The sequence below is a fragment of the Lontra canadensis genome, unplaced genomic scaffold, assembly GCF_010015895.1.
Source record: "Lontra canadensis isolate GAN:19392208 unplaced genomic scaffold, GSC_riverotter_1.0 scaffold55, whole genome shotgun sequence".
NCBI lineage: Eukaryota > Metazoa > Chordata > Mammalia > Carnivora > Mustelidae > Lontra > Lontra canadensis.
This window is the reverse complement of record NW_022631049.1, coordinates 12574421-12601252: the sequence shown is the minus strand read 5'-3', so window position 1 is coordinate 12601252 and position 26832 is coordinate 12574421. Positions and strand designations below refer to the sequence as shown.

At 40.3% G+C, this 26832-nt stretch overlaps 1 protein-coding gene across 2 annotated transcripts; it reads right to left on the bottom strand.

The window, feature by feature from the left end:
- Positions 1 to 681: 681 nt before the first annotated feature.
- On the bottom strand, positions 682 to 15173 carry CNIH1 (cornichon family AMPA receptor auxiliary protein 1). Of its 2 annotated transcripts, XM_032875352.1 has the most exons (6): positions 14985 to 15173; positions 9659 to 9727; positions 9378 to 9425; positions 5558 to 5670; positions 4177 to 4320; positions 682 to 1601 (listed from the first exon to the last, which is right to left on the bottom strand). In XM_032875352.1, exons 1-6 carry the CDS (start codon positions 15063 to 15065, stop codon positions 1574 to 1576), a joined length of 483 nt encoding a protein of 160 aa, XP_032731243.1. In that variant the 5' UTR covers positions 15066 to 15173; the 3' UTR covers positions 682 to 1573. The 2 variants fall into 2 exon arrangements, with proteins under 2 accessions (XP_032731243.1, XP_032731244.1); XM_032875353.1 differs by lacking the exon at positions 9378 to 9425 and having other exon boundaries at positions 14985 to 15167.
- Positions 15174 to 26832: the final 11659 nt, after the last annotated feature.

Sequence of the window (26832 nt, the reverse complement as noted above, 5' to 3'; positions counted from 1 at the left end):
TACATCCTCTTCTTCGGCACGCTCACCCTGTCACGCGATCCCAAATGTTAACATCTACTCTCCCAAAGGTGGGGAGGCATTTTCTCTGCTGAGAATTCAACAGCATCGAATTCAAAGAGCTCTCAGAATAAGAATTGCACAGACTCATCCATCAAACTCCCATGAGCATTATGTGGTTTTCTTTCTCTGATCTTTTAAGAACTTCTGAAGCACTTACACTATTTTCAATTGCCTTAACTACCTCATTCCAAATAAAGCCCAAGAATTCTTCCCCAAACATGCAAGCCATAATTTACCTGCCTTACAAGCAGCAATAAAAAGTCAAATTTAACAAGTTATTTTTCCTTGAAACCTGCTGTTTCAGAAAGGGGGGAATATTTTTAACATTTTAAGTCTCACAATAATTTTTTAAATTGGTTAAGAAAAATGATGATGCTGTGCCATCAGTGTTCTAAGTCTTGTCAAATGGTGACAGAGGGTAATGTGCTTTCAGCCATTTAAAAATACTCCTTTTTAGATGCAGGCATGATATTAAAAAAACAACAACAACAACAACACACGCACATACACGATATCGTACTCTACTATTTTTTTTAAAAAACTGACAGTAATATGTCTTTATTATGGATTAAGCAAGTGTAAGAAATAGCTATTTGTAATCTTAAAACAAGGCACTGAAAATAAGTTAATTTCAGAGTTTTATTGTATTGCACTAAAGGAACAGCAGGACGGTTATACAATGTTCTCTCTCATTCAGTTTTGAAAATCTAAAGTACTTGCAAATTCTTAAGAATACCTTTACCACCAGATTAGAACAGTAGGTATAATAACCAATTTCTTATTAAGTGATATCTTACAAATTAAAACACATTTAAAATAGCTTTAAATGCATTCTTCACAAGTAATTCAGCATATGTTTTTATATCATGGTCACTTATGCTTAAGAATTAAAGCAAGTATATTACTCTGATGGAAATATGGGAAATCTCTCATTCATGCAATATACAGGGATAATATTCAAGTTGAAGGGAAAAAAATCCCACTCTTCTTATTTTGTAATGTGTCCATATATAATCACATACATGATAAATGAGGAAACCCATGAAGTTTCCCACAAGTCGGATATATATTTTCAGTTCATCAGAAGCACCTGATATCTACAGCTAATTTATAATTAGACGGCATTTCAATAAACCAAAATGAGCCCTACAAGTTCCTATATATAACAAAAGCTTCCAATGGACTAAGGATAGTCAATAATTAATGCAATCATACAAGGGATTATGGCTGTTCCTTAGGGAGTGCAAATTCATACCTGTCAATACCAGAGGTAATCATTTTATATTAATTTATACGTAATTCCATTTAAATTCTTTATCCATGTATAACATATGAAAACAGTCTTTCCACAAGCAAAAAATGTGGAAACATTTAAAAAATAAGGAGTCATTTTTTTAAAGTAACTGATCAGATTCCATAGGCTACTCTTGGAAACAGGATCTTGCTGGATAGAATCCCTTCATTTGGTGGCTTTTTGCATGCACTTACTGGACCAATTCTTCTGTGTGTTGTTCTAAGAGCTCACCAAAACATAGATCATGCTGAAAAGAAGAAAAAGCCTATTAATTCAAACGTTCTAACTAGCAAAACTAAAAGCACCAAAAAGCTGAGTCTGCTTTACACAGCAAACATGTATAGTATCACGCCGCCAAAGAAAGTGAAAAGACCAACGACCAACCAGTTCGCAGTATGATCTCAATGTGCATTTATGGACTTCTACTTAAGGTAGAACTTGGCTCAGTGCATGTGCTGTGGTTGTCCCCTATTTCTTTTCCAATTTTAGCAAGTAGAACAGCACAGCTGAAAGCTTAATAGGGGACCAGAGCTTAGAGAAGCAATCCAAACAGTACACTGCTCCGGAGCTGTCTAACAATAGCAGCGAGCATCTCCGGAGGGCTCACGTCATGCAGGGCCCTCCACCAGATCTTTTATGTACATGACCTCGCTGAGTCCTCCAAGCAGTCCCAGGAGGTGGGTGCCATTATTATCCCCATTTTACAGATGGGAATGGTCAATTAAGAAACCTCCCCATTAGAGAAAGGCTCTAGACAATAGCAACGGGGCTGATAAAGTGCACAAATGAGCAAAATAAAAATAACCATTTAATTCAGGGCAATTTTACCAGAATGATGTGGGAAAGGCATGGTTCAAAAGCACGGATCTCTATGTGGAAATACAAAGCAAAGGGTTGTGTAAAATCAATTAACAATTTAAAGCAGAAATGAAATGACCTAGTGCCACCATCTCCTGGTGAACATTTTCCCTCAACTGTACATCTCCGATATTATCATTTATTCAATGATTCATTTCTTCCTTTCAACAAGTGTGTCTTTTTTTAATTAAGTAGGCTCCACAGCGAGCATGAAGCCCAACATGGGGCTTGAACTCATGACCCTGAGATCAAGACCTAAGCTGAGATCTAGTCAAACACTTAACCAGCTAAGCCACCCAGGCACCCCTCAACAAATACATCTGAAGTGTCTGCTATATGCCAGCACTGTTCTAGGCATTTGTTAAAGAAACTGAAAAAATGAAAATTAACAGGAAATGAAAATGACACCTGGCATTTCACTTTTCAGAACTTACTATTTTTGTTTCGTAAATGAGCATCTGCAAATGCACTAAAGGCTACTCATTTTCACAATTATAACCTCTAAAAGCATAAACATACCTTTTACATAAATTTCAGTCTCATACTTCATTGTTTTCCATAATGGAAACTTATATGAAATAAAAAGAAATAAGAATATAAACCTACCATCTAATACTTAGCAAGTTTTCAAGTAACAAAAAGGAGAGGGGAATAGGAAGATGCTGAATGATTACAATTCCATCTTACACAGCTAATTTTCTTCATAGTTTGAAAATCAAGGGGCGCCTGGGTGGCTCAGTCTGTTCGGTACCTGGAGACAGCAGCTGTGTATATGTGTGGCTACCTGAACAGTGCCCGACACACAGAAAGTGCTTTTTCGAAATAAAGAGGGGCGCTGGGTGGCTCAGTCGGTTAAGCGTCTGCCTTTGGCTCGGGTCATGAGGGATCAAGCCCTTCATCGGGCTCCCTCTCCCTCTGCCTGCCGCTCTGCCTACTTGTGCACTCTCTCTATCTCTCTGTCAAATAAATAAATAAAAACTTTAAAAAAAAAAAAGAAAGAAAAGAATCAGGTGGAATGTCCTCTGGTTGAATATATGTTAATAAAATAGATTAGATTTTATTAATAAAAAAATAGAGTAAATAAATAAAGTAAAAAAAATAGAGTAAATAAATAAAGTAAATAAATAAAGTAGATTTATGTGGCTTAAAGAAATCTAATTCCATACTTGTGTCCTTTTCTCGTTTTAATGAGAATCTACAGGACATCTAGGGTGGTGGTTCTCAACCAGGGCTGGTTTTTGCCCCATCTGGCACCATCTAGATACAGTTTTCGTCTTGGTGACCAAAGGAGGTACTGCTGGCGTCTAGTGGGTAGAGGCCAGGGACACTGCTCAACACCCCGCAGTGCCCAGGAGAGCCCCCACAACAAAGATTTATCCAGCCCAAAATGTCAATAGTGCTGAGGTTGAGAAACCCTGAACTAGAGGAATGATATGAGTCCATCATGGAATAAAGGGAGAAGAATCAATAACTGCAACATCATATAGGACAGATCCGTCTTTCATTCAGCCCATTCAGGTCAAGCAAGCCAGAAAATAAAGGGTAGAGCATACAGTTTGTAAAGAATGACAAAAAAATCAAACATCATCTCAAAATAGACAGTGAAGCCAAGCAAACATTTTTTTGCAAACACACTTTTTTGCAATCCTCTCAAGGCCATCACTTTGCCAGGAGAATGAGGATTATCCTTCACTGACCGACTATGTCCGAAAATTTAGGAAGCAGCTCCCCTGCACAAAATTTTTGCCTCTGATTGCACACCAGCTGGCCGCCTTGACAAGTACCAGTTTATAATCATAGTCAGTGTGCGTGCGTTTGGGGCGTGCACTGCGCCATTACCAGTCTCCACCATGCAAGACACTGAGTTCTTCTTTTAGTGGATTTTAAGGTGTTAAGACCATAATACCTACAGACTTTTTTGGAAGCAAAAGGAAATCATATATTCATTTTATTTTTAAACTTACCCGTATAGGTAGTAAAAAAATGCTAGAAGATAAAAAGCTAATTTGCACCAGCCTTCTTTCTGACAATAAGCTAAAATGTCTGCATTCATGATGGTTGTAGGGTCATAGAGTCCTGGTCCACTCATCACTGGTCTACTCATATACCTGTAATAAACACAGTCAATTAGCCGGTCCAAACAGGAAGACAACCTTTAAGATGGGAAGGAGGGGTTTTCTTCTCCAGTAACATTTGTTGCAATGAGAGGTGGTCCACACAGGGAAGAGTAACTTTAGTTCTAGGGTGGAGTTCTTTCCTCTTATCATCTTAATTTTAAAACAAGAGCCCCTATAAGAGATCAGGACAGTTAAACAAGTCCTATCTGGTCTCCCTGACAATTTCATAAACACAAGAAAAAGAAAAATAACTGTAAAAATGAAGTGAGATTTTTCTTCCTTTTAATAACTTTTTAACATAATTTCAGGCTTACAGAAAAGGTGCAAGAACACTTCACCAAAATGTTCCAAATGCTCACATTAATCACACAGCTTTACCGTTCTCTTTTTAGTCTTACCTCCAAATATGCACACATTTTTTTACAAAACAGATGTGATACCATCAGTTACAGATGTGATACCACTTTACACCTAAATACTTCTTAAGTATATTTCCCAAGAGCAATGAGATTTTTAATATTCCTATTAAAAAAAAAAAAAAAAAAAAACTCCTCTAGGGATGCCTGGGTGGCTCACTGGGTTAAAGCCTCTGCCTTCGGCTCAGGTCATGATCCCAGAGTCCTGGGATCGAGCCCCGCATCAGGCTCTCTGCTCCGCGGAGATCCTGCTTCCTCCTCTCTCTCTGCCTGCCTCTCTGCCTACTTGTAATCTCTGTCTGTCAAATAAATAAATAAATAAAATCTTTAAAAAAAAAAACAACCCTCTAACTCTATTATATAGATCAGACATAACTTTTAGTAGTTATGAAATGTAAATATATTTTATAAACAACCAAATTTAAAATCATAAACATGGAGAAAGAAGTTAGACACCCTGTACATTTTGAATTATGTGAAGTTCAAAGATGGGCAAAACTTATACAAGTTGACAGAGGTCACTGCTGTCCCGGGGAGGTACAGGGGTAACTGACAGGGACAGGGCTTCAGACTTATGTACACTATTGTATGTAAATTAAAACTCACTTTTTGAAAAACTCCTTTAAAGGGTAACAAAGTAAGCACCATAAAAGGTATTGAAACAGTGATTTGTTCATCTGCTAGATTTTTAAAATAAATGCCAACCAATTTTCAGTTTTCATTTAGGTGACTAGCATGCAAGATAACTGTATCAACCATAGTGTAATTAAAATATAATTAGGTAAAGTATTAGAAATATATCTAAATATTACCTCCAAATATGATATGCCAAGAGGGGCATATTGAGACCCAGCGTAAGCCACTCTGCTGCACAAAGAAACATGACACAGAAGAAAGCGTGGATGAGGTACTCTGGGAGTACAAGCTGGAAGAAAAATACAAGCCAGTTATCAAAATGCCTTGGCAGTATGTCAAATGCTAATTTGAAAGCAGGTGGCAACCAAGTTTCCATAATGAAAAAAAATTCACTGCTTTCTAAGAATCAGGCCAGAAAGATGGTACTGAGGTCTGTTTCCATATTTAACTTTTTACCAAAAGCAGAATTACAAGCAAACTGTCCAGATGATATGGCTTGCCCTAAAAGAATAAATAAAACCTAAAATTTAAAACTCATATTCTTACAGTAACAGGTTAAATTACACAAAGTTACTACCCAGACAGTTCAGTTATTTGCTGATCACCTGGAATACTTTTTCTTTCCACCATTCAGTAATGATAAAAATACAAAAAGGAGGTATCTGGTCACATGCAACATGATAAAAAAAATCCACAAAACAAAACTCCCTTTTAGAATATTTTACACATTAGTGTTTTAAAGCTTTTAACAGAAACCAGGAATGCTACATAAATAATATTTAGCAAACCACATCACATTATCACAAAAGTAATTTTTCAATGGAAAGCCAAAAGCCAATAATCTCAGCACAGTCGGGGGGGAAAGAATACTAATATACACAGATGCAAACAATGTGCATTCTGCAATGTAGGAGGGAAAAGACAGTTCTGAACCATAAAATTGAAATTTTCCCGGTTCCTGAGCTCCAATTCTAACATGGCTTCCTGCTTCTTTAAACCTGCTTTCCAGTGAACTTCTACAGACACAGCAGACCAGGAGACACTCAGAACTCAAAAACAAAATGATTTTTTTTTTATTGTAGGTGGTACTAAATGAGAAAAATTAATTCAAGCAAAATGCTTTTTATAATATGACCAAAAATTCATGCTTTATTTTTAACAAATCTTTTTCATCCTAAAGACTTCATTCAGCCTAATGACTCTGTTAAATGAAAGTCCCAAACTTTTCATTGCAAGTTTAAGCTAAATAACTTCCTGCAAGTCACAGACACAGAGCCAGCTTCTCAAATGACTGTGTCATACCAAAGTAAAATTATATGAATCCTCAACATCATCAGATCATTTCTGAGAGGAAACCGTTGCTGTATAAATAATTACAATTGTACTACATATTCAAGCCCACTTTATAATACTCCCAAGTCACTTTTTCCATTTCAAAGCTGTAAAGCAAAGTTTTTTAATGAATAATATTTTAAATGAAATTCCAGTAAAACCAACTAATCTATATTACTAACCAGGTATCTTCTACAAACTTAAGCAATATAATAACAAAAGATAAACTCCGCATATGTATATAAACTTGTAAATAATACGAACCATTACGCCTCCATGTAATTAAATCAAAATCAAAACATCTGCAAGAAAACAAGAAAATGTCCACAGGAAATCTTTGAAACACAAGAACTACAACCAGGACAAACCAAGAAAAATAAATATTGTAGTAGGAGTTCCACTAGAGCTGTTTATAATGCTAGTTTAAATTACAGGAGTTTTCTTTACAATATAAGTCTATCTCAGCTCTCCAAAGCCAAGTGATAGCTAACAATACAAATCATCATTCAAGTTTTCACCCTACACTTCCAGACTGAGATATGGGGAGAAAATTATTTTGAATGCACAATACCTATGGTTCTTAAACAATATACTTTAATAAGAGTGAGAATACGGATAATCTGCAACTCTTCCAGTTCTAATATGAAACACATGCCACACTCCTTTCTCCTCAAAAACATCCAGAAACTTTTATAATGCATCTCTTATAAAAACCAGTCCACTCCAATCATTCTTTAGTGGTGAAATTTCCCCGTAAGTGGCACAAAAATCGTTCCATTTAGGAACCAATGTTTACCCAAAAGCTAGTACCCAAAAAAATTCCTCATGCAAATATGGCTGAAATGATAGTACTTAAATGCAAATCATAATATTCTCTAGTTAAGGCTCACATTTTTAAAAATAATATTTGTCTTCCCCCATACTTTGGCAGAATTGTCAAAACAAATTTTAAATAGGGAAAACTGTCAGATGCACTGCTAGTAAGCCAATTATCGGCACCCTATCCGAACACTAACTTGTGCTGTTGCAAAAACCTCCTTCTAATCTATGTAGCATTAGGAGGTCCTAAGCACATGTATTTTTTTAAGTGAGAATTTCCTTCCATGAAGGAGAGTCAGAAATCACACACATGTAAAAATTAAATTGGTCCCTCTTAAACTTACCATAAATTAGGGAAATACCAAAGCATGAGTGTAAAAATCCAGTTGTCTGGGTTCAAATGCTGGTTCTACCTTAGCTGTGTGACCCTACTGGTATAGTGCTTCAACCCTGCTAAGCCGCAGCCTATCCTCCTATTAAAGAGAATGGCAATACACCTACCCTTTAGGCTGGTCATGAGCACTGAATGAAAAAGCTCAAGGAAAGCACAGCGCCTGTTGCCCAGGAAAGCCCTCATCTGATTTCAGCTCTTATCATCCTCATCATCGTTTGGTTATTTTAAGTAATGAGAAGCCAAAGAAGACAGAATACTATTAATGAACAAATGTCAAAAAAAGAAATTTTGGTTCCTTATTCTCTTGGTAACAATCAGTTTCAACAGTAGGTTAAGAAACTTTACAATCAACCTTATTACTTTCCAATGAGAAAGCAGATTCTTCACCTATTTTATTTCGTAAGAACAGAGAAACAGCTAGTAAGTTAATACTTTTAATTGTCATCAAGACATCAAGTCTTACTGTAGCAGTTCTCTAGAGACAAACTAAAAATCCATCGCATCACTCCTATTTATAGAGGAAACAATGATAAAGTAGCACACTCACTTTAAAGACCCCTTTCTAAATAAGATCCCTTTGGTGTGCTAGTGTCTTATAGTTTTAGACAACTAAAGCCTACACAAGTTCTCATCTTAAGTAATTTTTAAGATAAATTATTATATTCTATTTCTTGGAGACATACCCACGGTCTTCTTACAAACAACCTTTCAGCTTCTGACCAATTAGGCAAAATCAAACCTACAGGTTAAAGGAGAATCTTCCTAAATGAATAAACTGAATGAAGCCAAAAATATATATAAATCCCTAAGCACAATGGAGCCATGTTATAACGAAATCCATCAGAGCTCAGAACTTAGTGTAAGACAAATCTGGCTTAGAAATTTAGAATGGATCTATATTAGAAATAACTATGTAGACATTTGTAGACCAACTGTTATCCACAAAATTCTGGCAGCGTGAGTCCAAAGGTCAGCACGACTGATTCCAGAGCCTAAGGAAAGAGCTATCCACCTAAAAGGTTCTGAATAAACATCACTGAAAGAGTGAATAATTAATTCCAGAATAGACATAACGAAAGATAAAAGCAGACATGATACTGAAGACTCCACTTTGGGACTATCTCCCAATAAGTCACAACAGAAAAACCATCTTACCATCTACTAAAGTCATTTCCTGTTAACCAACTTTCAAACACTGCACAAAATAATTTAATATAAAAGTGCCTATGGTTATAACATTTTTAAAAATGCATAAGCATTTAACAGCTTTCCCTACTTGACTGGGCCAGCAAGCAAACATTTGCATAAAATGCGGAATTTCATGAAATCATAATCCTCAACAGGCATATGAACAAGCACACCAAACAGAACATTTTACAAATACAAATGCCCTAACCCTCCCCATGAAATGAATGTAGCATTAAAACATTAAACTAAAAAGCAGTACACACCTTTAATGCAATTTTGACTCTTTTAATCTTTTTGACCTTTTCAACTGTCTTTGGCCGACAATGTAAAAAGCAGATTGGAAGAATGTTAGTATGACAGCTGACAAGATCACTGGCAGATTAATAATAGAACAGTCAAGCAGGAGAAAGAGTGTTTTTGTAAATCCTGCCTACTTCAAAAAGAACAAATATGTCATGCCACTGAGTATATTGGCCATTTTCAAATTATATTAAGAGCAAAAACAGTTTAAAAATCTAAAGAAAAATCCTATATTATAACTTACAGGATTCAGGGTATTACACTGGTCTATAGGATTCTTGTAATCAGTCTTCAGTTCATCAAAAGCTATAATCTAAAATAAAATTAAAGTTAGTTAGGACCTTTAATAAAAAGCAGCAACAAAACTGCCTCATCATCAAATGATAATTGAATAAAGTTAATAAAACAAAAGCAAAAGTATACCAATACTACATGTACCAATTTACAGTAAATTCACTATGTCCTAATAAATAATACCATTTATGATCTGGTATCACTGTGATAAATATCTTCAATTTTCAATTTTTCAATGCCTCTATTCAAATTATTTTCTCTTCTTAAAATGATCTTTTCTATCAAAACTCGTCATCCTAGGGGAACCTGGTTGGCTCAGTGGGTTAAAGCCTCTGCCTTCGGCTCAGGTCATAATCTCTGGGTCCTGGGCTCTCTGCTCCGCGGGGAGCTTGCTTCCTCCTCTCTCTCTCTCTGCCTGCCTCTCTGCCTACTTGTGATCTCTGTCAAATAAATAAATAAAATCTTTAAAAAAAAAAAAATTCGTCATCTAAAAACCCTCTTCCTACATCAGCTCCACTCTGCAGGTTTCCCTGACTCCCCTGGGGCAGAAATAATTGCATACATGTCTAAGAGCCCCAGAGCACAGGGCTTTATGATACTACCAATATGGCATTTCTTCCAGTGGAGTATCTGTGTACAGGTTTGTGTGTCCCTTGGGGTGAAGTTTTTTTTTTTTTTTTAAGATTTTATTTATTTATTTGACAGAGATCACAAGTAGGCAGAGAGAGGCAGGCAGAGAGAGAGGAGGAGCAGGCTCCCCACTGAGCAGAGAGCCCAATGCGGGACTCCATCCCAGGACCCCGGGATCACAACCTGAGCCGAAGGCAGCGGCTTTAACCCACTGAGCCACCCAGGGGCCCCCGGTGAAGTATTTTCGATCATTTGTGCGTGCCCCACCCACATCAGGGCTCAGTGGGACACTAGAGATGGACTCACATGCTTCAGTTTGTTCCCACTGTGCCCAAATACATACATTTCAAAGTCCTGCTTCAATAGGGAATAACAAGAAATGGCCTCAGAATAGAGGAATACCAGGCCTGGACTGCCACACAGAGTCGCGCAATTTCTGCATGGGACAGAAGGCCAGGATGGAAGCTCAAAGCCAGCCCGTGCACCCTGGCATCGGCTGTACATCAGGCTCTGCACGGAGAAGCTTGTCTGCGCGGGCAGGAGGATTTTCCTAATTCTTCTGCCCCAAGAGGCATCTTGTTCTAATGCACCTAATGGCATCATAGAAGCAAGAGCTGCCCCGTTCAAGGCCATGATAAAAGTCATCCATCTAACCTCCTTCTGGGTCCTATGCACATCTCCTACACTTGAGGGTGATTTCCCGAGGTCACCAAACTAAAAACTGAAGAAGGGTAACCCAGGTAAGACCAACTTCTCACAGTAAGAGGAGTCAAACAGTTATAAATGTGGTAACAGGAGAGAGATTTCATCCACTTATGAAAAATATGAAAAGATTGTTTTTGTCTACACTCTGGAGAAATGTGGCTGTAAAACAGGGTCACTTAATGCACAACTTCAAAGTCAAAATGTATTAAAAATCAAAATAAGGGCAACACACCACTTTGTGGTACTTGGTCAGATGTCAAAATAAGAAGCCATAGGCACCAAGTTTATAGGAGAATGATTTTAGTTGCTGCCACTGGTCATGCAGGAGATAGAGAACTCAGTCTGCCTTTCCACTTGTGAATTAGGAATAGTATCTTCGTGTGTGAGGCTGTGTTACTCAATATTACCAGTAATCAATGGAGTTCCCTATTCCTAGCTTTTACTGTGCTGGCTTATTTACCTGTTAAAGTTCTTCACTTCATAAAAAGATGGTTGTTGTTTTTTAATTTCTAGAATTTTACAAAATGAACCAACCTGACCAAATAAAAATTCTATCTAAAATAGGAATAGAAAAACATAATTAGACATCAAGATGTAAACTCCATGACAATTTTGTTGTACTGGCTGCTATGTCCCTAGCCGGGGCACATACTTAAATGTTCAATCAATATCTATTGAAGGAAAGGGACAGAGGCCAGTCGGGGGGTGGAGGGGGGTGGCTGGCTTAAAAAGAATACAGAACTTACCAAAAGGCATTTGTCTTTGTTAATGAAACCTAACATGTATAAATGTTATAAATGTTAAAAATATAAATGTAGGGGCACCTGGGTGGCTCAGTGGGTTAAAGCCTCTGCCTTCGGCTCGGGTCATGATCCCAGGATCCTGGGGTCGAGCCCCACATCGAGCCCCACATCGGGCTCTCTGCTCTGTGGAGAGCCTGCTTCCTCCTTTCTCTCTCTCTGCCTGCCTCTCTGCCTACTTGTGATCTCTATCTATCAGATAAATAAATAAAATCTTTTAAAAAGAAGAAATAAATAAATGTACAACTAGAAGATACTAATTTCTGATTACTTATGGATATTATTAACCAAATACCTGACATTTGCTGTGTGATATATCCCCAATGCGTCTTAGTAATAAAGTTCAAAGTAAGGACTCTCTCGCAAATAAAATTACTTGCCTATAGTAAGATCCAATTTAATAGCAGAATATAAATCTTATGTTTTAAAACTAACTCTTTTGACTGGACATTTTCTTCAGGTGACCTCAAGGGATCTTTTAACGGGTATGTTACTGTATGAGCTTCTGTTTGAGCACGATAAGCTGGACTTTTCAACTCTTCTGTAAAGATTAACCTACTGGTTTTCGTTATCTTTAGTGACTGTGCATCTGGACAAAGATATTCACAAAAGTCCCACAGAAGTGTTAAGGCAGAACAGATATATACCTAAAGATAACAAACTATGCAATTCAGAATACCTTCAAATTTGATGCATGTCTTTAGGGAATGACTTCTGTTCAAACATACCTATGCTCTTATGTCTACTCTCCACAGAGTATCAATCACATGAACTAGGAGTAAACTGACAGATGTAACCGTTAGCACAAAAAAAAATCCTCCATACAATGATTAATGTAAACAGGATTCTTTGAATTTCTATTTGAAATTTCCAAAATGAGTTTTCTGATACTTAAATGACCTAAGAAAATAAACTGAAGGTTATGTAGTTAATAGAAAAATCAAAATTATATACTTTAGAGTTTTCAATCTGTTCCTAAAGGATGCATAATCATCTGAACTATGAAGAAATCCCTAAGGATAAAAGCTCTCAATTAATCTGTGGAGTATAAATGAATTTTTTAAAATTCTATAATAGGACTTAAAATTATCAGAAACATTCTCATTTCAACACAAACTAAGTTACCCATTTTTAAAATTTATTTTTTATTATTTTTTTAAGATTTTATTTATTTGAGAGGGAGGGAAGGGGACGGAGAGAGAATAAGAGGGGTGAGGGGCAGAGGGAGAAGCAGACTCCCTGCTGAGCAGGGACCTCCACACAGGGCTCAATCCCAAGACCCTAAGATTATGACCTGAACCAAGGGCAGATGCTTAACTGACTGAGCCACCCAGGTGCCCCAAATTACCCTTTTTTTTTTTTTGCAGTTCAGATTTTCCTTAAGCCAAACAAACAGGTTCAAAATGTAAACAAAGCCATCCACAGCTTTCTGGCTTAGAATCCTCATGTCTCAAAAAGACAAAGAGTACCCATCAAGCAGGAAATGACTTAAATTCACATCTACAAATGGAAGGGAGCCACACATTTCAATTCCACCACAGGCTTACTAAAGTGGAGCTAGTTTGCATTCCAAATTATCTTTATTTATTGTTCTTCCACCAAAGAGCCTAAACTGCTCTTAATTTATTGGTTCCTACTCACAAGCGTTTTGAGGGAACAGTTACTGAACAGCTTACCTAAGCATTCCCCACTATACTGCAATTAGGTTCTAAAATAATTGCAAACACAATCACACTCTTATCAAAAGAGAATAATTCATGGTTATCATTCTACATTTGAATTTTTTTTTTTTTTAACACAAGACACTGCTGCCATTTAAATCATTCCGGCAGGCTATATTCCCTAAGAAATCTTTGTTTTTGGCATGATGAAACCTGACTTAAAATGTACATGAATGAACATGTACAATCAAAAGACTGGGGCCCCTGGTGGCTCCGTGGGTTAAGCCTCTGCCTTGAGCTCAGGTCATGATCTCGGGGTCCCCGGATCGAGCCCCGTATCGGGCTCTCTGCTCAGTGGGGAGTCGGCTTCCCCCCCTCTCTCTGCCTGCCTCTCTGCCTACTTGTGATCTCTGTCAAATAGATAAAATCTTTAAAAAAACCAAATCATTCAAAAGACTAATATTCCAGAAGCCACTAAAAGAATATGAGGCGGGCGAAGCAAATATAAGATACATTTTTAATGAATGCTGACTTCCAGAAGGCTGCTTCTAATTTTGTGCTAGAGAAACAAGAATCCTTAAAAATCTGTTGTAGAACTGTCACGAGGAACTTACTTGTTCCTTATAGAAACCAGTAAGGATGTGCTTCTAACCTGCAGCAAGATGTTAGTAAAAAGAAAGAAAAGAGAAAACAAAAAACTGCCCTGGGGAAGTTTAAGATTTGTGAGCATTTTCGAAATCAAATTAAAACTACCTCTACTGAACCCAGCTACCCTGAAGACGGGCGGCTAGGAAGAGTGTCTCTCGAGAAAATCTGGCGGTCAAAGTATGATTTAGGGGAAAAGTTCGGAGACGCAGTCACCAAAGTGATGAATCCAATCTGCATCAAAGTTCACAAGGGAAAAGAATCCGGAAAAGGGGGCGTTCTACTCGAAGAGCGCCCAACAAGTGCTGAAAACAGAGTTGGAAATTCATCTAAAGTAGGCTATCCGATCTCATCTGGGCCACACTCCGGCAGAAACCCGGAAAGAAAGACAATGTGATTAAATAACAGTAACCGGCAAACTTCGTTCCCGCTAAGCACGCAGCATGCCTCGGTGCGCCCTTGACATCCTCCCCGGGGATGCCGCGCCTGGGGCCGGCTAGGGTCCGCGCGGGAGAAGCGCTGTCCCGCAAGGGCCCCCGCAGGACCGCGGCCGCCCCACCCATCCACGGAGGAGTAGCGGCGCGCGCGGCCTGCGAGGGGACACAGCGGGTGCACCCATCGGGCCACCGCAGCCTGGACGCACACCCCCCGGACCTGCAGCCCCCGGCTCGCAGACGGAGTGCTCATAGAGCCCTCACCGCGCGGCCTGCCTCGCTTCGGCCCCGTCGCCCGGCGCGCGCACCTCTGCGGGCCGTCGCCGCCCGGACCGCCAACCCGGGGCGAGAAGAGGCTGCGCCGCCTCCTCTCCCTTCTTCCCCCGGCCCCGGCTACTCACGTGCCAGATGGCGAAGAAGATAAGCGCGGCGGTGAGCAGCAGCGCCAGCATATAGCAGAAGGCCGCGAACGTGAACGCCATGGCCGGGAAGGAGGAGCAGCGAGCAGCGCCGGTGCCAGCGGAGAAAGGCGGCGCAGGGCCCTCTGGGTAAAACCATTCACTTCCCCCGGCCGCAGCCACGACCGCCGCCGCCGCCGCCGCCGCCGCTGCCGCCGCCACGGCGCCCGCCCTCCCTGCGCGCCTGCGCACCAGCTGAGGTGCGCCTGCGCCCTCTGATGGCCAAAGCCTGCGATGCACTTACATTGTCCGCGCCCGTGACTGATTTTTCTTTCCTTTCCTCGTTTATTCTTTGAACAAACATTTATTGAATGAGTGCCTAGTATGTTTCAGGCGCCGTGCTTCTCCTTTGAGATACAAAGATGAGAAACATAGTTCTTGCGCTGAAAGAACTTAGTATAGTGCCGGAAATGAACGCTTAAATAAATCATTATGGTATTACAACCCTGTTAACGCAAGTCTGCGGCTCGTGATGAAAGGTCAGAGAAGGGCATCCATCCCGTTCTGCAGCGTTCAGAGCAGGATTCCTGGAGTATCCGTTTCTTAAGCTGAGGCTTATGGGATGAGTAGAAGTCCAGGCAAAGAGAAGGCAGAACCAGAACTCCTAAGAGAGGGTTCAGCTTGACCAGAGAGAGAGAGAAAGAAAGAGAGAGAAGGAGGAAGGAATGAAGGAAGGAAAAGAAAGGAAGGGGGGTTGAGGAAAGGAAAAGAGGAAGAAAGGAGAGATGGAGGGAGGAAAGAAAGAAAAAGAAAGGAAGGAAGGAAGGAGGAGGAAGGAAGGGAAAAAGAGGGAGGGAAGGAAGGCAGTAAAGGAGGACGAAAGAAAGATCTGTCTCAGGTGAATCCACCAGCAGTTCTAAATTAGTGGAACCTAGCAAAAAACAGTGTTGAGAGTTAGGGGTTAGCTAGGGTTTAGATCAGAGAGGGCCTTATAAGCTTGGTTTTGTTCTTACACGGTTGTGACCCACAAAATTGATTTACCACCTGCTAACTGACCTCTACTGATGGAAGTGGAAATCATTGAAGGCGTTTAAGCAAGAGAGGGACATATTAGATTTGTATTAAATTCATTCACCCTAGCAAATTGTATAGAGATAGGTTTAGAAGTGGAGTTCATCCAGTGCTGTCCAACAAAACTGGCAGCAATAGTGGAAATTTTCTTTTTCTGCACTGCTCAATACAGTAGCCACTAGCACATGTGGCTACTGAGCCCTCGCAATGTGGCTAGTATGATTATGGAATTCAACTTTAAATTTTACTTATTTCCATTAATTAAAATGTAAGTAGCCACATGTAGATAGTGGCTACTGTCTTAGATAGTAGCTCTATACTACCAGGATTATATGGCACCTAAGTGCACATCATGAAGGTATTCTCTCCAGATAAACAAATGTCCACATTAGGGCACAGGAATGCAAGATGTTTGTGCAGTATACAAACTGCCCAACTGTGCACCACAATCCTGATTAGAGGAGTGCGAGAGCAGCAGGAAGGAGCGCACAGCAATGGCCCCAGAAGAAGCTGCTGTGGCTCTGACGAAAGCAACAGAAACCAGGAGAGAAAAGAAAGATAGATTTGATAGCATCGGAGAGTTAAGCTCAGCAGGATAGATGGGATGCAGTGGTGAGAGAAAGGAAGGCTTCGATGAAGGTGTTCGGTACTAACAGCAAAATACAACATTGGGCAATATTTGTCCAAGAGAGTTCATCATCTAATGAGGGGTAGATGCAGTTTCCTGGCGTCAGGGAAGTTCGGGGGCGGGGGGGCGGGGGGCGTGGGGATTGTCTAAGCCAGACTATGAGATCCAGCCTGGTTCTTATACATAAATTCTGTCTACACATTGGGAAGTGATGTTCATCACTAAGAACCTCCAGGTCCTCCTACCTTTTAGCAACAAATTATTCTCTTGATTCACTTGAAAGATATCTTTCCCTTACCTGGTAACTACGTCCAGCACCTTACTACACAAAATGGAACTGCCCCCCAGGAACAAATCCTTGGTTCTAGAAGGGACGTCCCAAGTTTCACCCGAGGAGATGGAGAGAGTTGGCAAGAGAAATTTCATCTGTCCCAACCCCTGTAACTGCTGTTATATAAAATCCAAGCTCCTCCACTCCATTCAAGGGTAACAATTTAGGTATTTCAGTGAGGGTTTACTGAGCACCCATTCTGTATTATGTGGAATTCCAATTCCCTCAGTAGCTGGGGCAATTCGAAGTTCTTTCCCATTTTACCAGAACATGCAGGTAAATTGTGGACTTGCATAGTCTAGTAGAGGAGCCATTTAGTCACAGGGCTATTTAAATTTAAATAGATAAAATTAAATAAAATGAAAAATTCAGTTCCTCAACTATGCTAACCATACTTCAAATGCTCACTAGCCTCGTGTAGCTGGTGGCTACGATGGTGGACAATGTAGATTTAGAATATTTCCATCACCACAGAAAGTGTTGTTCACACTGCTTTAGACAATATTACACAACAGTGATTGGTTAGAGAATACACCCATTTTAATGAGGGCAAAGAGCTAATGAGATCAACCAACTATAGATGAGGCAGTCAGTGAGGAAGATAATGGGTTTACTTGACATTTTGGAGAACCATTACAAGTAGCAAGTAATTGATACCATCCTCATTCAATCAATTCTCAGCATTCTTCATAAGTAGCATTAACCCTTTTACCTCGTGGGAGTAATTTTGTAGTATATACTGAATTAAGTTCCTCATTCTACTTATATCTAGGACTGGAGCTGGATAATATGGCAAAGAAATATTAATCTTATGTTCTCTCTCTCTCTCTCCTGCACCCCCCTTATCCCACTCAGACTTCCTTTGTTCAACTTCCCTTTCACCAGTTTGGTCCCATTACACCCACATTGGCCATGCCCCTGACCCAAATAGCTGGACACAGGTCAGCCAGCAGAGAACTAGGAAAAAAAAAAAACCAACAACAAAATACAAAGCATGCAGTCTAAGAATGAGACCCAAAAAGGTCAGACACACACCTAAAAGAACTTTCTAGGCCCCTAGACTAGATAGAGAAAGACAGTAGTGGGAAAAGGGAAGGGAAGGTGCTGAGCAGTTAAGAGAATGTGAGCTCAAGATATCTCCAAGCCTCTACAGGAACAACCTCAGGCTTGGCAATCCCCAGGGAGTAGCCTGTCCTCCCCCCTGAGCTCAGCTCATCCATCATCCAAGTGGTAGTTATGTTTGCCACTCCACTCAGCACCCCATCCAGCCAATGCCAGGGAGACAATCCTCTTTCTATGGCCAAGGAAACTCATAAACCACACACTTCCCCCAACACAATGGGGAGCAGTAAGTAGGACACTTAAAGGCATGATAGTAACATAAGAGGGAAAGCTCTTGGACTCTCGTGAATTTGTACTCAACCAACTTGAGCTTTCCCACAGATATGGAATAATAGGTGAATGGTAATCCTAGTTACAAAAATCATATGGTCCCCATGATGCTTTGGGAGCATCTGGGCCCTGGCCCCGAGTAATGAGGCACTTCCAAGAGGACTGAACCCTGCACATAGAAAATTATAGGCCAGCAGTTCCCAATCTTCCAGAAGAGGTTTGTACATTTGAAGGAAAAGCAATGTCACCTGGGAGTTGTGCGTGGCACATGGATCTGGACAGCGACATGGGACTTGGAAAGAATAGCTATGGAGCTGAGAAGAATGTGAGGTGTAGCAGGAAGTATTGGTTGCCCCCAAAGCCACCCCACTTCTTTCTTGTTGCTGGAGCACAGGTTTTTGTCCAGGATTCATGGCCCCCATGCCATGTGCTTAGAGGAAGAGCCCTTCCAAGCCCAAGGTTTTGGGAAAAGGCAACTCTTGTCTCCGGAGTGATGTCTGACTCCCGGTTGCTCTCCATAAACAGTTGAGCTGATGACTATCAGTGTAATTTTTTGTTTACTATACACATTTCTAAAACGTTGGGTTACAGCCACATGCCCTACAGGGCATTTGTCTATCCAGCAGGTTGTGGCTTCTCAGTGTCAGGTGGCTGTGTCATCCACAGTGCCCTTTGCCCTGGAAATACCTGTTACACAACCATTTGCAAGAAGAATCAATGTACAGAAATGACTCACTCAACAATTCCATGTGTGCAAAATATGTCTTCATTGTTATTGTTCCTATGTGTCTTTTTTTTCATAAAATCACATAAAAGTAAAATTTAAAGATTGTGAAAGACTCAGATTTTAAGAGTATGAGGACTTTCAATACATGCATAAGTCCATGTAATAACCACCCCCACGCAAGACAGAGAACATTGCCATCACCCCACATAATTCCCTCATGACCCACCGCCTAGGCAACAACTGTTCTGCTTCCAGTACCATAGATTAGCTTTACCTGTTCTTGAATTTCATTAAATAGAAACATCTGCATTCTTTGTGTCTGCTTGCTTGGCTCAGAATAACTTTTGGGGGCTTTTCTCTTTGAGATTCTTCTACATTGATGCATGCATCAATAATTCATTCTTTTTTTTAAAGAAACAACTTTATTAAAATATGGTTTACAAAAAATAAAATGTACTCATTTTAAGTGCACCGTGGGGGCTGGGCTGCAGGACTCTAATGCGGAAGGCATGGGACCCTCTGGGGTAAACCCAGAAAACTCAGTCTGTGTGGCTGGAGCAAGGTGCTTCCAGGTCTCAGGCCATATTCCAACTTCAGGGAGGCTCCGGTGAACAGCCGTCCGGGGGTCAGGCTCTTGTCATGAGTCATCCCCATGCTCTATCATTTCTATCATGAGCTAATGCCATGACAGGGACGGATTAAAACGAAACCCCAGAAATTTCAACAAGGAGTGTGTGCTATCAATATGGAAACAATTAAACCACCTCACTCAGATATACAAAAGATGTAACTAAAGATTTCCCTTGATTGAAGTTTAAAAAATGTCATTTTCCCCAAATTAACTTATATTACGATTGTAATCAATATCTCAATGAGATTTGGAACGAAATTATTTTAAAATGTCATTTTCCCCCAAATTAATTTATATTACCATGATTGTAATCAACACCCCAATGTGATCTGGAGCTAAGTTACTTTAAAGTTGACCTTAAGGGGCACGTGGCTTCGGCACAGGGCATAACCCCAGGGTTAACCCCTGGGATCAAGCTGCATAGGGTTTCCTACACAGTGGGAAGCCTGCTTCTCCCTCTTCTGCTCCCTCTGCTTGTGTTCCCTCTCTCGCTGTCTCTCTCTGTAAAATAAATAAATAAAATCCTTTTTTAAAAAAAATTAGGATAATTTGAGCCTTTGATAAAGGGCTCAGACTACAGACTAGGAAGAGATACCGCAGTCCTCAACGTTCTGCTGTTCCCATCACCAAGCCTAAGGAAGGAGGGGAAGTAGTGGTTACGAGGATTCAGAAAGAGAAGTCTGTCAAGTGGATGAATGACTTTCCATGGAAGGCCATTGCCTGCCGAGCCCCTAACGGAGTGATGAAGGGAATAAGTACCTGTCTTCCCTCTCCATCCTCCCCGGAGATTGGCTGACCTCGAGCAGAAATCGGGAGGCAAGGGAACCACTGATGTATTTCCTCAAGCTCAGCCTTCTGGGGCCAGGGGCCAAAGTGGAGAAAGGTGGAAAGTGATTCCGGAGAGGCAAACGGAAAACGGAAAACATCCAGCTCAGGAGCCAAACCACGGATCAACTGCGAGACTGGAGTGAAAACAGTTTCCGAAATACGAAACCTCTCCTCCCATGTGCCATGGGCTTCAGCAAAATGAGTTAATAAAATAGGGAGATCCAACCAAAAGGCTCCAACTAAGAAGCAAGGAAGGGAAGCTTCCAGATGACACGCTCATGCCTGTAGAGCCTCCAGCACAGTTTTAGAGGGAAGACAGATGGGGAAGGACGTCTCCAGGAAGGAGGGGGGAGGGGGAAGAAAGAAAGAAAACCTAATAAATTTTCTTTTTTACTTTTCCCTGGAAACTATTATTTAACTACATATTTCTTAAACATATGTAATTCCGATTCTCCTTTCTTATTTTAAATCTTTGGAATGGACAGATTTTCTTATTTGCTGAAGCATTTGGTAGAATTGCTAGGCATTTGAGCAATCCATTGGAGGTATCTGAGGGAAAAAAACAATAATTACATTGAAAACTAAGAAAATGGGGACAAAATATCATTGTTTAATTCAAGTCAAACAAAAGTTATAGAAAGGGGAATCATGAAGAGACCCTACAATGCCATACAAAGACGCAGAAGATGACTTCTAGGAAAGAATCAGCATTGGAAGGCTTGCCCTACTCTGGGAACTCAAGGCCTAGTGTTCAATAGAGAAGCAACAACATCCAAAAGAACAGCAACCTATTTACCAGCAATATGTGCACGCGTGAAAAAGGAAACGGACCCAGCAGGTTAGAGTCTATGGCCCTGGGCAGGCACATAAGCTAACGTCTTTTCTGTCTCTGCCCTCATGTCCCCAGCACCATGGGGGAAGCGCCAGTAGCAGGACAAGAGAGCAGAACTTGAGGACAGGTGCTCCCTCCTGCCCCTCCCAGAACAAATTTAATGTGCGCTGAAGGAGAGAAGAAGTTTGAATCTAATAGAAGACTGAATTTTTAAAAGGAACAGAACCGAATCTTAGTAACACAAAAAGGCACTTGTAACTGAAATATTATGGAAATAGATCACCAAGGATGACTTTTAGCCTGAGGGAAAAAGGAGAGGTCTGATGGGGAATGGAGGTATCATTTTTTGAAAAACACCCCCAAAATTGTTATGTGATGACTTTTGAGAGTCCTTCTTCAGACCAGTTACAAAAATTAGACAACGATCAGATGGTGGTCAGTGCTGGCCAGAGAATTAGAACAGCTGGGACATGGTGGAAGGTGTTGATACCTTGGGATGAAGCATCACAGAGAGCCTCCGGGAGGGGCCCAGTGAAGCTCAGTTCAGAACAAAGGACTCAGCAAACGACTACTGGGGAGGTGGGTGCAGAAAAGCGAGAGTGGGCAACCTTCCTGGGAAGAAGCTACCGATAGTGAGAACGCTTAAGCTCGGCATGTTTAAAGAACAAAAATGGCGGGGCACCTGGGTCGCTCAGTGGGTTAAAGCCTCTGCTTTTGGCTCAGGTTGTGATCCCGGGGTCCTGGGATCGAGCCCCACATGGGGCTCTCTGCTCAGCAGGAAGCCTGCTTCCCCCTCTCTCTCTGCCTGCCTCTCTGCCTACTTGTGATCTCTGTCAAATAAATAAATAAAATCTTTAAAAAAAAAAAAAAAGAACAAAAATGGCTCAAGTGCAGTGGGCTAGGAGAAGAGGCCAGAAGAGGGTCGGAGAAGCGTGTACGGATAGATCTGAGAGCTGTCCCTGATGGCGGAGGAAGCAAACTGTACCCTCCCTGATGGCAGCAAGGCAAAGAGACATGCTTCTTGAGGGCCAGTCTGAACCCTGAGGAAGGGAGCTGAACAGGAGACACAGAGCATGCTTGCACGAAAGGAGGGTGTTTAGTTAGGCTGGGGAATGGTGGCAGGTGAAACCAGAAGTCGTACTAGAATTAGCTTCTCTGGCATGCAAGTGAACAGACATGTCCACATTAACCTCATTCCTGGTAGGGGTGGACACGCAGAGGAACCCAGAGAGAGCTAAGCAACCAACCAGGCCTCAGAAAGAGGGGACTCTGAGGAGTAGCCCTGGGTCAGAGGAGGCCCTAGGAAGCTAAAAGGCGGGAGTGTGGCTCTTCAGCATGGGGCTCTGCCTTTAACGTGCTTCAGCTACTCTGTGAGCCTGCTTCCTTCTAGGCTGCCCCAGCCAACATCTTCTCTCCCTCTTCTCTAACTAATGGCATTCTTCCAAGCTCAGTTGCCACTTGGAGAGAATGGGCACCTCTTTCCAAAGTCAGGATTTGAAAAGTACCTCTTGGTAGTGACACTGGGAGAATTTGGCCCAGCTCATTGTTTGGTCCCAGTAAGGCAAACATCTCAGATGCGAGGCTCTTGAGTTCAACCAGGGGGTGCTGGAATGAGAGACCCTGTGCATCTTGAGGATGGAGAGGGGCTGCAGACAGCAAGTACAGCCATGTGGGACAAGTCATGGCGACCTAAAGGGCTTTGGCAAGGAGGGGTGGCTGGGGCCTTTCTACCTCACGAAGGGCTGCAGAACATTTGGGCTTGGCTGTCCACCACAGGTGAGAAGTAGGCCAAAATGTGAAGGGCTTTACATTCTAGGATGAGAATCTTTGCTTAATCATGTAGGTGGTGGTGACAAGGAGTGTCTCACTCACGCACGCTCTCTCACGCACACACACACACACACACACACACACGTATTTTCTCTGGGGACTACAGCATGGCTTTTGAGTGCAACCTACGCATTCTGCTTTTTCTTTCCTGTAATTGGAGAAGGGGGGTTACCGAGGCAGGGCACTTTCAAGTCACCTGGGGTCAGATCTCAAGAACAAGAGACGGTGTGAAAACTCCCTGACGCTCAGCAGTAAGATCTTTAATTTACTTGCTCCCCAACCTAGCGAAAAATATACTGTAAAGGATTCAACATCCACTCAGCGTGTGTCCTCATGCAAATGATAGTGGGCCCACCCTGGGACATTAAGTGGTCAGAAATGCTTTTTGCTGCTGAAAAGTGAAAAGACCAAAAAAACAAAAGCAAAAACAAACAAAACCAACCAACCAAACAAACAAAAAAAACCAACGTGAAAAAATTTAGGAGCTGGCTGTTTTGAATAGGTAAATGGCAAATTTGAGAAATAATACCTGTTTCCAAGCTCTGGGCAATTCTCCTTGTGAGATTCTTGAAGACAGGAAGACAATAAACTATTCCTTTCACAAACATGAACAAATCATGACTTTTAGCATGTATTCAATCACAGGAAGTGTATGGTAGACTCTACAAATTAGGTAAGTAGTGGTGTCTTGTATTCACTCGACAGCTATGAAACACAAACCATGCAGAAGTAGTCTAAACAATAGTCTAATAGTCTAAAACAAAGGCAAGATGGACCTTCAATCGATGTCAAATAAATAGTGACATATTATATTCAATAAAAGATCCTTCAATTTGATTTCTTAGAAGTGCACAGCCCCTTTAGCTTATGGTTTTCCCTTTGAGAGCAAAGAGTTCATCATTTGAGATAATGCCCTCTGCCACTACAAACAAATCATTTTAGCCTCAGAACAAGTTTTAGAAATCTTTATAGCCTTGTTAAATTCTCCCTCACCCATTCCAGTTTTTGCCAAGTGGTTCCTATTTATTTTGCCTCTCAGTTTTTTCCAGAGAAAGTGAGCTGCTGAATCTGTGTGGCTCATGCAAAGGCCACAACTAAGCCAGGCAGGTAATGATAACTCCAAAAGGGAGAGGAGGTGAGAAAAAAAATGAGAAGCCAGAAGTTCTTTCATGTTAACATTTTATTTAAACCAGTACAAGCACCATGCTTAACAGAAGACTGTCCAAAATAAACATGCAATATGAACTAGCAGAGACTGAAATCACAGCTTTAAGAAGTTGTGCCAGTTGTTGAGTTTGTTAAATGATGACAGGGAACTGTTAAAATTCACAAGACTAAACCATTAATGTTTCAAGCCTCCTAAATGAGATTATATTGGACCATCCAGATCAGTGGGAACTGCCCTGGCAAGTTAGTGATCTCAAACAATATTCAAGTAATATATGTGTATGAACTATATTCCAAAAAGCAAGAAAACACAGTTTCTATCACAATCTTAACATAGTTGTTCTGAATATTATAGGAACATGGTCACTGATTTGAAATGTCAAACGGCATAACAAGAAACAAATTTCTCAAGAATATTCAACTTGGGACCACTGGTGTTAAGTCACCTAAGAAGATTTACATTCTTCCAGAAATACAAAATAAGATTTGTCCAGAAATGTTTGAGACACTTTTTCACACAAGTTGTAAAGGCTCAAATTCTATAGATTCCAGTATTATCAGTCCATTGAACAAACAGGGAAAGCAACCGTACTAAGAATATTTGAATTGACAGAATACAAGTTACTTTCTACTTCCACCAAATATCAGCATTTAAACTCTTATGAAAATATCTATTCATCACTAGTCCACATTATGGATTAATGACATTGCTCAGGTTTTAAAGTAGTCCAAACGTTTTTTTAAGTATACCTTCCTTACTATCTATATAGGTGGGGAACAAAGACAGCCAAATTTAATTTGGCAATAAATTCCTCTAACTGGAAATTTTTAGTTAAAGTGTCAGACCAGGATACAGTTTATGGCTACATTTGACTCCTGAAAATAGGAGATAAAAGGGAAGAGAAAAGTGCTGACAGACATTTTGCTACAAAGGGTTGTAACGGTAATAAAAAATTTAGTTACACCCTCTTAAACAAGAGTATGTTTAACTGCACTATGCATTTGGTAAACTTTTTAGAAATAGACAATTTGAACATTTATTTTAGAAGTCAATTAAACAAAAAACGGTCTAACAACCTTTCTCCTAACATGATTGCTTCAATACCAGAACAAAGCGAAGACTATTCAAAACTCTGACATTTTGGAATTTCAGCATAGTAACCTGAGAACAGTTTTCTTCATATGTCATTTATGTTGCCACCAAAACCGTACTAAAAACATGCTAGGATTACTAGTTGACTCTATTAGATGCTATGCAGAACTTATGCAAGGCCAATAATTTCAAAACTAATGCTGACTTAGAAGACCATGAAGGAGGTTCCCAGGAAAAAAGCTGATGCCAAAAGGGAAAGATTATGACATAAATGGGAATGGCTGCACCAGAAAGCTATGGAATGTAAAAACTGGAATTATCCAATCTGGAGTTATTATATGAGAGAAGGCAGAAAAAGAGAGCAAATTGAACATATACTTGAAAAGAAGAATGCAAAATTTGGTTACATGGAAGGGAAGTTTACATAAAAGTCTGAGAACATTCTAGAGCATTGGATGTGTAAATCTCCCTAATCTCCTATAGGACAGAGGGAGCCAAAACATGTTGTCTTGCAAAATACATGTTATTGATAAGGAGTCAAACAAGCTCAAAAAAGCATGATTTATCACAGCTCTTTGTCCCTGTTAGAGAACTAAGTTCTGTTTATGGAAGTCAGTAGCCTCTGACAATATGGAGGACTTTTAAATTTGAAAACTAAACAAAACAACTAAAACATGCAAGACAAAATAAAGAACATCATTAAAAAATACATTCTTGCAGCACTAGTTTCTCTTATTGCTGCAAACATGGTGAAACGAAATCTTATTTCCTTCATTTAAAAACATTAAAAACACTCTCATTCACCTGGGTTATATCTGCATTTCCACAGAATTATAAGCATTATTCTCCAATATCAAAATAGCTGTTTAAAGAATTCATAATTTGTAAACTTCCTGGGTGAAGGTGTCTCTCTCTCTCTCTCTCTCTTTCTCCCCCTGAAAATTAGAATAAAGAATCCTTCCCATTCATTAACCAAAACAAATGCCCACTCTAGCACTTCCTCTTCTCCAACTAACTTCCTATTGCTTCCCGTTTTTTAGATTAGTGAAGCCAAACAGTGTTGGCCACAAAAGAGTCAATATTGTGAAAATTCCAACTATCTTTACCTCTTTATTAGTGTTGGCACAGAAACCTTAAAAAAAAAAAAAGGCAGAGAATACATAAATGAAAAATACACCAACATAAAATAATGCCTTTATAGTTTTGAAATGACTAAGATATTCTTAATATAAGAATTCACTCACCAAATTTGGTTAGTCTTTAGAGTCCTAAGACCTTTTGTCAAATTAATGTTGAACAGTTACTTGTATGTTGTTCTTAA